The sequence below is a fragment of the Schistocerca cancellata genome, chromosome 9, assembly GCF_023864275.1.
Source record: "Schistocerca cancellata isolate TAMUIC-IGC-003103 chromosome 9, iqSchCanc2.1, whole genome shotgun sequence".
Classification (NCBI taxonomy): Eukaryota; Metazoa; Arthropoda; class Insecta; order Orthoptera; family Acrididae; genus Schistocerca; species Schistocerca cancellata.
Window position 1 is genome coordinate 185619945 of NC_064634.1, and position 12167 is coordinate 185632111.

The window sequence follows — 12167 nt, forward strand, 5'->3', positions numbered from 1 at the left end:
GCCGTGCTGAGCACCTCAACACAAACTGAGGAACAGGCGCGCACCCTGCATCTTTTATTTCGCATATTCTGCTGCTTACAGCGTCATCTAGTCGTGAAATATTCGTTACTTTTTCCCATAAGTTTTCCCCCTTCTTCGATAATAATGGTATTTTATTGAAATTTGCCGACATTCCGAGCAGTAGTTCTCTTTTTTTACAGAGTTTTGGAAGTGCAACTTTAATTACACTCCTGGAAATTGAAATAAGAACACCGTGAATTCATTGTCCCAGGAAGGGGAAACTTTATTGACACATTCCTAGGGTCAGATACATCACATGATCACACTGACAGAACCACAGGCACATAGACACAGGCAACAGAGCATGCACAATGTCGGCACTAGTACAGTGGATATCCACCTTTCGCAGCAATGCAGGCTGCTATTCTCCCATGGAGACGATCGTAGAGATGCTGGATGTAGTCCTGTGGAACGGCTTGCCATGCCATTTCCACCTGGCGCCTCAGTTGGACCAGCGTTCGTGCTGGACGTGCAGACCGCGTGAGACGACGCTTCATCCAGTCCCAAACATGCTCAATGGGGGACAGATCCGGAGATCTTGCTGGCCAGGGTAGTTGACTTACACCTTCTAGAGCACGTTGGGTGGCACGGGATACATGCGGACGTGCATTGTCCTGTTGGAACAGCAAGTTCCCTTGCCGGTCTAGGAATGGTAGAACGATGGGTTCGATGACGGTTTGGATGTACCGTGCACTATTCAGTATCCCCTCGACGATCACCAGTGGTGTACGGCCAGTGTCGGAGATCGCTCCCCACACCATGATGCCGGGTGTTGGCCCTGTGTGCCTCGGTCGTATGCAGTCCTGATTGTGGCGCTCACCTGAACGGCGCCAAACACGCATACGACCATCATTGGCACCAAGGCAGAAGCGACTCTCATCGCTGAAGACGACACGTCTCCATTCGTCCCTCCATTCACGCCTGTCGCGACACCACTGGAGGCGGGCTGCACGATGTTGGGGCGTGAGCGGAAGACGGCCTAACGGTGTGCGGGACCGTAGCCCAGCTTCATGGAGACGGTTGCGAATGGTCCTCGCCGATACCCCAGGAGCAACAGTGTCCCTAATTTGCTGGGATGTGGCGGTGCGGTCCCCTACGGCACTGCGTAGGATCCTACGGTCTTGGCGTGCATCCGTGCGTCGCTGCGGTCCGGTCCCAGGTCGACGGGCACGTGCACCTTCCGCCGACCACTGGCGACAAATCGATGTACTGTGGAGACCTCACGCCCCACGTGTTGAGCAATTCGGCGGTACGTCCACCCGGCCTCCCGCATGCCCACTATACGCCCTCGCTCAAAGTCCGTCAACTGCACATACGGTTCACGTCCACGCTGTCGCGGCATGCTACCAGTGTTAAAGACTGCGATGGAGCTCCGTATGCCACGGCAAACTGGCTGACACTGACGGCGGCGGTGCACAAATGCTGCGCAGCTAGCGCCATTCGACGGCCAACACCGCGGTTCCTGGTGTGTCCGCTGTGCCGTGCGTGTGATCATTGGTTGTACAGCCCTCTCGCAGTGTCCGGAGCAAGTATGGTGGGTCTGACACACCGGTGTCAATGTGTTCTTTTTTCCATTTCCAGGAGTGTATAATCATTCTGTAATTCAGTTTAACTTTTCCATCAGTAAGTAAAGACTACATGGATGATACGCCTGAAAGACAATAAATATTATATAAAAATATTTAAATATTGTCACTTGCATTATCCTTTCTATTTCTGAGTTTCAGCTGTTTCAAACTGGAAGTTCTGAGGCGCAAACTGGAAACCAGCCCGACATTTAGCCTAGAAGAGAATTGGAGACAGCGCAGTAGGGACAATAGGTACCCACACACTATCTCACGTATGAAACCAACGGTCATTGACACGCAATACGGCTCACAATCAGTCTAGCGGTCTACGACCTAAGCTCTATTCTACGTAATTGGCCAATATGAGGAAAAGGAATTCTCCGTTCCTTAACTGTAGGTAATAAAGGAGAATAGCCCACCACATGCAACTTGACTGCTATCAGGTCTGACTTGGGTGTCAGAGAAAAATACACAGGCAATATCAGCTGTTAAAAATTTTAGAATACACTGAAATTCAGTAGCATCGACTGCACTGCTCGGTTCTTGTTGTGTACATGAAGGTTAATTTCAATGCGATGAAACATCTGCATTTTCAACGCTTTATTTCATTATATCCTGCACATCGCCTTCGGAAACAGTTTTAGTTATCGTCTTATGTTACGTTATTTTGTGCCAGTTCTTTTTCATCGACAGCTCATCTTTCATAAGATAATTAGAATAATTGTTTATTTCCGCTTTTCATTTCAGGATTGATGTTCAGTCTTCCTCATATTTAACGTACAGAGATACAAGAGTACAGGCTGATGTGAATAACTTGGAAACATCAAGCTTTGTGGACAAAACACAACGAAGAAAATTTATGTTAGAGCTATAAAACTGTATGACCTACAAACTGAAATCCAAGTTAACCCCTGATATCAGCGCTTGTTTTATTTGTGTTCGTGTTATAGTTGTTACGTTTGCTGCCATAGTCCTTTAACCAAATGCACAGCACCAAAGTAGGTCTTTTATCTTTGTGTCTACGCTACAGTTTTATGGGTGTGTTCATAATTCTAATGCTCAAATAACGTTTAGGCGCATTCCAACTTCTCACACTAGGAAACACATTTTCCGCAGCTAATTCTAAGTGCACGTCGGAGCGAAGAGAAACGATCTGACAGGTTTAGTATCTGACTGGGCTCGTCAGAGGACGCTGCCACATCTTCAACAATCCTCCTATATATTGTGTAATATTTCTTGCTTAGTCCGCCATCATATCAGGCTCCAGGAAGCTGTTCCCAGAGCAGTGGAGATGCAAGAAGTATATAGATGACGAAATGTGGTGTGAGGTACCTGTGACAGATGTTAGATTCGGTACCATTCCCGTGAGAAAGACCGCCTGCATAATGCTACTGCTCTGTGATTGGCTGCTGTGTTCGGAGCAAGGGCGCCAAAACGTTAAAGTATAGTTATTATTAGTTAAACTACTCATTAGAATGACTTCACTTTTTAATATAAATATTTCTCAACAGCTGAGTATCAATCAGTCATTTTAGAATTATTAAAAACAATTTAAATCAAAAACAAAAGACTGACGAAATTGCAGACGAAGCACTTCGGAAGCGTTCGGGTCACGCCTTTTCTGGTATGGCGTACGAAGTGTTTCGGGCTGTTCGTACTCGGGATTAGGCAGTCGGGAAGAACAGACATGTATGTCGTAGTAAGTGCTTCCAATTTTTAATTAAGTTCCTGTTCATCACTCTGGATTAGGCAGTCGAGATGTACAGTCATGTTGTCTGTGGCAGGATGTGTTTGCCAGTATTCAGTATTAAAAGATTCACTCCGATAATCATGAGGCACACACACGTGCCACAAATAGTGTAAAGATACATTTTCGTAAACATTGTGTTTGATCATGTACTTTGCTGTATCAGAAGGTGTTGTGTTAAGATCATGTAGTCTTCTCGTATGGCTATATTAAAATACGCGAGTGGCATCCCAAAGAAGTGATACATTATTTCAGAACAGAACCTCGCTAAAAGTCAGTTTCTGCCTCAAGATACAGAACCTACGACCTGCGTGCTGTTTTCTGCTCTGGGGACATCAGCTTGAAGACAGCAGGTTAGTGAACTATAACGGAACCTTCGTATTCCACACAGTGCAGTGGAAACAACTAGGCGCCTCACGTGTACTGCATGCACAGAACAAATGTGCTCAGTGACACGTCACCTGCAGTAATGCAGTGGAGGTAAAGGAAGATGATCGTTATTAACACCAACAGTCTATTCATTCGTCCTTTCTTGCCGTAATTGTTTTACTATGTATGTGTCAGTAGGAAACAGGGCAGTTGGAAGGGAGAAACCATTAAATGTGCTGCTGAGAAAGAACAACTTGCAAGAATGAGAAACCATTAGCTTCAAGGAGGTTGCGAGCCACTTTCTGCTACACTGACACCTCTAAATGAAAATAACATGCGTGTTCGGTTGCAAATAAAATTCCATAGTTTTGTGTAAACTCTATTACTTCGTTACTATTCCAGGTAATTATAGGCAACACCACTAGTGAGCGGAAGACCCTCAACAGTAGCCTATCTCAAGATACAATCCTAGCTCTGTTACTATTTACCTTGTATACTGCAAATATGCCAGCCGGTCAGTGCAGAAAGTTTGATTCATTTCAGGAATAACTAATATGAGTGTTGTATGATGACTGGTTCTTGTTCAGTGACTTTTTAAAATCATCTACGGTTAATAGTTGTAGTTAGGGAAGGCACTTCAGGTAAGGGAGCAAAGGCTGAGCTACATGTTATGCAGACTTGCAGTAAACTCCACTGTGTGACTACAACGCCTGTAACTGGGATAAAATTAATTCAATCGAATCATTAGTAATGTTCGTCTGTTACCGCTCTTTAGCCAGATATCAAGGAAACGTATTTTGTTCCATTTACACTGCAATAGGACAAGAACTAGTGATAAATATATGTTCAAGGGAGATTTCTGTTACGTTGCACATACTTAGAATCAATGTATGTTTAATATCATTTTGCACTTCATCAATCAAGTTCCGTAGGTTAATTAAAATATATAACTTTTTGAATTCCAATTCGTAATTTGCAATAGGTATCATTCATATGATTTCCAAAGTAGAATTCCGTTTCGTCGTCTTTCAATAATTCATTTAATTTCATGTTGCTGGAAATTTGATGTTCAATTGTTGTGCGCTGATAACTTGTTACTTTAAAACAACGGGTCTGTTTACGGAGTGGCGACCGCTGTAATGAAATTTGACTCAAAACAATGCAGAGGAAGACCTTCAGAAAACTCCCGTTTTTATGAACTATTCTCTATCCTCGTGTATGTAATGGCAATAAAACAGCCTTATCCATTTCAATGCTGCGGTTGGTAGGACACGTTCTGAGGCATCAAGGGATCACCAATTTAGTATTGGACGGCAGCGTGGAGGGTAAAAATCGTAGAGGGAGACCAAGAGATGAATACACTAAGCAGATTCAGAAGGATGTAGATTGCAGTAGGTACTGGGAGATGAAGAAGCTTGCACAGGGTAGAGTGGCATGGAGAGCTGCATCAAACCAGTCTCAGGACTGAAGACCACAACAACAACAACATCCATTTCAATAGAAGAAACGTAACAGAGAGTTGTCTAATGGAAATAGAAACCTTTGACGCCGCATAGGTACATTAGCTACTGTGGCAAGTAGGTAGGTAAGTTGCAAACTCATTGGAGGAAGGAGGAAGGGCGCTTATTACTGTCCACGTCAGCCCAGATGGATTCAGTAGCACAGGGATCAGGTGCCCTCACGACCCAAGGTGCAGCCTGGCCGTCGAACTATTCATGGATGGTATTCCGTCATGCTCAATATCCAGGCCTATAAAAAACACTTCGTCGGCTTTTGTGCCATTCATTCTACGTATAATGCCCAGAAACTTTTCATTTGAACTCCATTCTCTGTGAATTAGAAAACTCCATAGTAGTCACCAGGAATCTAACATAGGATCTCTGCTTTGGTGGGTATTAATGCTACACTCATAGCACGGAGGCAACCTGTAGCAGTTATCTGTAGACAAACGAACTAGTAGTATGGAAACCGTCTGTAAATTCCCATACAGTTAACCTCAGGATCTGAGACTGACTAGATGTGTGCCTTTACGGCATGGAAGACTAATCACTTTATTTGGTTACACGAGTACTTGCGCCCTTCCCCTCACGTGTGTAATTTATAGAGGGACCACCGCTATTTGGAGCAAATGAAAATCCTGGGCGGATATTGCTATTGTACAGAGAGTATCTCAAGAAGCTTTCGAGTAAGGCGCAACGTCGTAAATTTAAGCTCTAGTATACTTCACTTTTTTTTACGTCGGTAGATACGGTAATAAAAAGATACATAAGAAAATTACTTTTTTATTCACTTTGAGAATGACGTGAGAGTCGCTAACTGGCACTGGTTTGCACTTACTTTCCAATTTTTCTATAGGCCCAGCTTCTCCTCCGTACTCTTCTGGTAAGATTTTCTTGGGGACGTGCTTATAAAGAGACTCCAGATTGGAATGTATGAAGATCTGAAAAAAAAACACGACAAGCATAAATACAAGAACGAAATCCTTTTTTGAAAGCATTACAACGTATTCTAAGGCGTAACACACAATTCAGACACATTCTGGTAACAGTACTTTTTATTCTGTTCTCTGCACAAGTTAACTTCTTTCTACGTAACTTGTTGTTGAATTCTTAAGTCCGAAAACTGACTTAAAACAGTTCTCAGTGAAAACATATCCTGTTCAACCCACAGCCATTTGTGACTGCTTGCTGTACCCAAAGCCTTAATCTGACTCTACAGCAGTTGCCGCCCCCCCCCCCTTCTCCATTACCAATTAGACTATTACTCGACGCTTCATGACATGTGTTATCGAACGATCCATTCTTCTAATCACGCAAGTGACATAATCCTTTTTTCTCCCTAATTTGATATAATGCGTATTCATCAGCTATCCAATTTACCTCTTTAATCTTCGGCATCCAGCGCCAAATTTCAAAAGCTTCTGTTCTGTTCATGTCTATTCTGTTTCTCGTCAACGTTTCACTTCCATTCTAGGTTGACTCGATAAATATTTTCAGAGAACATATATACTACATGTAAAATGTTTCTCTTTTTAAAAGAGTACTTTTCTTGCTGTTACCGGTTTGGAAGTAATGTCTTCCTTTCTATTTCAGCCATCAGCAGTTCGCTTTCATTTACTACTGTTAGTGCCTAATTTCCTAAGAAAAATTGCATTACCTTCTTTAATTCGACTACATTCCACTAATCTTGCTTTAAATTTGTTGAATTTCATCTTCTAAAGTACTAGCAAATCCAACAAAGCTGTGCAAATGTTAAATATGTACGGGAATTGGATATACATCTTAATCTGAGATATCCTTGGGACTTGTGTCCGGACGCAAGTTTAGTTTCTCATTGTGACTTCGCTCTCTTTGAAGGAATGGAAATGCCGCTCGGGATTAGCCGAGCGATCTTGGCGCTGCAGTCATGGACTGTGCGGCTGGTCCTGGCGGAGGTTCGAGTCCTCCCTCGGGCGTGGGTGTGTGTGTTTGTCCTTAGGATAATTTAGGTTAAATAGTGAGTAAGCTTATGGACTGATGACCTTAGCAGTTAAGTCCCATAAGATTTCACAAAAAATGGTTCAAATGGCTCTGAGCACTATGGGACTTAACATCTGTGGTCATCAGTCCCCTAGAAATTAGAACTACTTAAACCTAACTAACCTAAGGACATCACACACATCCATGCCCGAGACAGGATTCGAACCTGCGACCGTAGCAGTCTCGCGGTTCCGGACTGAGCGCCTAGTACCGCTAGACCACCGCGGCCGGCAAGATTTTCACACACATTTGAACTTCCCCGTCATGACACCATGCAAAGTTCATCCTTTTGTGCTATATTATTATCTAGCTTAGCGCCCGCTGTTTCGCTCGCGTGGGCTGTATGATCTGCATGCATCGTTTTCTTTAATCGAATTTTTATGTTGTTCACAAATTGCAACACTTTCTAAACTTTTCAATGTAACTAAGGGCATAGAAGCATTTTTTTAAAGAAAGGAATGGAACTCCAAATAAATCGTATACAACATGATTAATAAAGACTCCATTGTTAGTCTGTTTGGTTTTTATTGTTTTTAAGCTTTTTTTAAAAAAAATTTTTGTGTATAATGTAATTACAAAACTTCGGAATATGCAACATTTTTCGGTTTTTGAATATTGTGTGGTAAGAGTATGAATTGGTTTTCTAAACTACTAGTTCCTAAACGGGCAACATAAAAATGACCAGGTGACCAATTTGTCATTATTTAAATACCCTGTTACCATAGTTAAAACTGACTTTAAGGAAGAAAACAAAACAGCTCATTTTCACAGAATATCTACAGTGTTATGTACACTGCTGTTGTCGATTGCTCTTTAAAAAATACATAGCCCACGTTTTAACAGTATAGAGTTGAGTTTTAGTTTTTAGAATGCTGTGTAGTAACAGTTACTGAAAGGATACACATAACCGACAGTGGTAAAATACTCTGATCGTGAATCAGTTCCAACGCATCTGAATGTCCTATCTTGAGTCTCCTTTACTGTTGCTACAAACGAAACCTGGATTAGCTTAAACTAAATGCATAAATCGGTTGGGAGCATTGGTATACAAGGAATGAGAGACAGCCCTCCAACTGCTGGGTCTGTGAGGATTGTACCTTCAGTGACACAATTTTCTGTACTTTTAGATCTCTGAACAGGTAGCATTACAAATTTTTGGAAAATTTATATTGGATAATAATATACAAACCACAAATATTACTTTCCCATTGTACACGTTTTTGGATGAACCTATCTGAAAGAAACAATATAAGTCATTGTTGTGTATAAAACTTTAATACCCATGTAAGAAAACTTTTGGCTAATGGTTTAAATACCCAACTATTATTATTATTACTCGACGTCCCCCCACCTGCATGGACCATAGACCTTGCGGTTGGTGGGGAGGCTTATGTGCCTCACTGATACAGATAGCCATACCGTAGGTGCAATCACAACGGAGGGGTATCTGTTGAGAGGCCAGACAAGCGAGTGGTTCCTCAAGATGAGCAGCAGCCTTTTCAGTAGTTTCAGGGGCAACAGTCTGGATGAATGACTGATCTGGCCTTGTAACATTAACCAAAACGGCCTTGCTGTGCTGGTACTGCGAACAGCTGAAAGCAAGGGGAAACTACAGCTATAATTTTTCCCGAGGGCATGTAGCTTCACTGTATGGTTAAAAGATGATTCCGTCCTCTTGGATAAAATATTCCGGAGGTAAAATAGTCCCTCATTCGGATCTCCGGGCGTGGACCCCTCAGGAGGGCGTTGTTATCAGGAGAAGCAAAACTGGCGTTCTATGGAGCGGAGTGTGGAATGTCAGATCCCGTAATCGGGCAGGTAGGTTAGAAAATTTAAAAAGGGAAATGGATAGGTTAAAGGTAGATATAGTGGGAATTAGTAAGGTTCGGTGGCAAGAGGAACAAGACTGTGAATACAGAGCTATAAAACAAAAATTAATAGGGATAATGCAGCAATAGGTTTAATAATGAATTAAAAAGTAAGAGCGCCGGTCAGCTACTACGAACAGCATAGTGAACGCATTACTGTAGCCAAGATTGACACGAACCACACCTACCACAGTAATAGAAGTTTATATGCCAACTAGCTCCGCAGATGACGAAGAGATTGAAGAAATGTATGGTGCGATAAAAGAAATTAATCAGACAGTGAAGGGAAACGGAAATTTAATAGTCATGGCGGACTGGATTTCGATAGTAGGAAAAGGAAGAGAAGGAAAAGTAGTAGGTGAATAGGGACTGGGGATAAGGAATGAAAGAAGCAGCTGTCTGGTAGAATTTTGCGCAGAGCATAACTTAATCATAGCTAACACCCGGTTGAATCATGAAAGAAGGTTGTATTCGTGAAAGAGGCCCGGAGACACTGGAAAGATTCAGATAGATAACATAATTGTAAGACAGTGATTTAGGAAACAGGTTTTAAACTGTAACACATTTCCAGGAGCAAGATGTGCACTAACCATACCCTATTGGTTATGAACTGTAGGTTAAAACTGAAAAACATGCAAACAGGTGGGAATTTAAGGAGATAGAACCTGGATAAACTGAAAGAACCAAAGATTCTAGAGAGTTTCAGGGAGAGCATTCGGGAATCATTGACAAGAACGGCGTAAAGAAATACCGTAGGAGAAGAATGGGTAGCTTTGAGAGACGAAATAGTGAAGGCAGCAGAGGATCAAGTAGGTAAAAACACGAGGGCTAGTAGAAATCATTGGGTAACACAAGAGATATTGAATTCATTGATTAAAGAAAAAAATATAGAAATGCAGTAAATGAAGCAGGCAAAAACGAAAATGAGATCGACAGGAAGTGCATATTGGCTAAGCAGGAACGGCTATAGGATAAATGTAAGGATGTAGAGCCATATATCACTAGGGGTAAGATAGATATTGCCTACAGGAAAATTAAAGAGACCTTTGGAGAAAAGAGAACCACTTGTATAACTATCAAGAGCTCAGATGGAAAACCAGTTCTGAGCAATGAAGGGAAAGCAGAAAGTTGGATGTAGTATATAGAGGGTCTATACAAGGGTAATGTACTTGAAGGCAATATTATGATAATGGAATAGGACGTAAGTGAAGATGAAATTGTAAATATGATACTAAAGAGTTTGACAGACCACTGAAAGACGTAAGTCGAAACAAGGCCCTTGGATTAGACAACATTCCATTAGAGCTAGTGATAGCCTAGGGAGAGCCAGTTCTGACAAACCTCTACCATGTAGTGAGCATGAGAAAGGTGAAATATCCCCATACTTCAAGAAGAATCTAATAATTCCGATCCTGAAGGAAGCAGGTGCTGACAGATGTGAAAGTTACCGAACAATCAGTTCAATAAGTCACGGCTGCAAAATACTAACGAAAATTCTTTACAGACGAATTAAAAAACTGGTAGAAGCCAAAGTGGGGGAAGATCAATTCGGATTCCGTAGAAATGTTGGAAAATATGAGGCAATACTGACCCTCCGACTTATTTCAGAAGATAGGTTAAGGAAATGCAAACCCACGTTTGTAGCATTTGTGGACTTAGAGAAAGCTTTTGACAATGTTGACAGGAATATTCTTTTCAAATTCTGAAGGTGGCAGCGGTCAAATACAGGGAACGAATGGCTATTTACAATTTGTACAGAAATCAGATGGCAATTATAAGAGTCGAGGCGCATGGAAGGGAAGCAGTGGTTTGGAAGGGAGTGAGACAGTGTTGTAGCCTATCCCCGATGTTATTCTATCTGTATACTGAGCAAGCAGTAATGGAAAAAAAAGAAAAAAATTGGAGTAGGAATTAAAATGCATAAAGGAAAAATAAAAACTTTGTCGTTTACCGATGTCATTGCAATTCTGTCCTAGACAGCAAAGGACCTGAAAGAGCAGTTGAACGGAATGGACAGTGTGTTGAAAGGAGAATATAAGATGAACATCAACAAAAGCAAAACGAGGGCAGTGGAATGTAGTCAAATTAAATCAGTTGATGCAGAGGGAATGAGATTAGGAAATGGGACACTTGAAATAGTAGATGAATTTTGCTATTTGGGGAGCAAAATCACTGATGATGGTCGAAGTAGAGAGGATATAAAATGTAGACTGGCAATATCACGAAATGCGTTTCTGAAGAAGAGAAATTTGTTAACATCGAGTATAGATTTGAGTGTCAGGAAGTCTTTTCTAAAAGTATTTGTATGGAGTGGAGCCATTTATAGATGTGAAACATGGACGATAAATAATTTAGACATGAAGAGAAAAGAAGCTTTTGAAATGTGGTGCTACAGATGAATGCTGAAGATTAGATGGGTAGACTACATAACTAATGAGGAGGTACTGAATGGAATTGGGGAGCAGAGCAATTTGTGGCACAGCTTGACTAGAAGAAGGGATCGGTTGGTAGGACATGTTCTGAGGCATCAAGGAATCCCCAATTCAGTAGTGGAAGGCAGCGTGGAGGATAAAAGTTGTAGAGACATACCAAGAGATGAATACACTAAACACATTTAGAAGGATGTAGGATGCAGTAGTTACTTGGAGATGAAGAAGCTTGCACAGGATAGAGTAGCATGGAGAGCTGCATCAAACCAGTCTCTGGACTGAAGACCACAACAACAACAACAACAACAACAACAATATTATTGAATCCAACTGTAAGAAAGAATATGCACATTTCCACAGCACAGCACGGCCTTTTCTATCTCACCATCAGTTTTAACGTTGTTATGTAAAAAAATATTAATCTACGTCCGTTCCAATGTTTATTAGAGTGTCATGAAAAAATCTGAAGTAAATCTGTTAAGAACGTTTAGAGTCTTTTGGAAACAATGTTTCCCATTTGTATACAGACTGTCAGTATAAATTTTCGAGGCAGTAACAATACTATTCAGCTGGTCTTCGAAGACCTGTGCCACCTCTGACAGAATCAC

At 41.7% G+C, this 12167-nt stretch overlaps 1 protein-coding gene across 1 annotated transcript in view; it reads right to left on the reverse strand.

Moving 5' to 3' along the window:
- The window catches only part of LOC126101009 (retinol-binding protein pinta-like), an 84621-nt gene that overhangs the window by 3687 nt on the left and 68767 nt on the right, over window positions 1-12167 (reverse strand). Inside the window, exon 6 of the mRNA XM_049911675.1 lies at window positions 6082-6184. Coding sequence (XP_049767632.1) covers window positions 6082-6184 — 103 coding nt within the window. The remainder of the gene's footprint in view (window positions 1-6081; window positions 6185-12167) is intronic.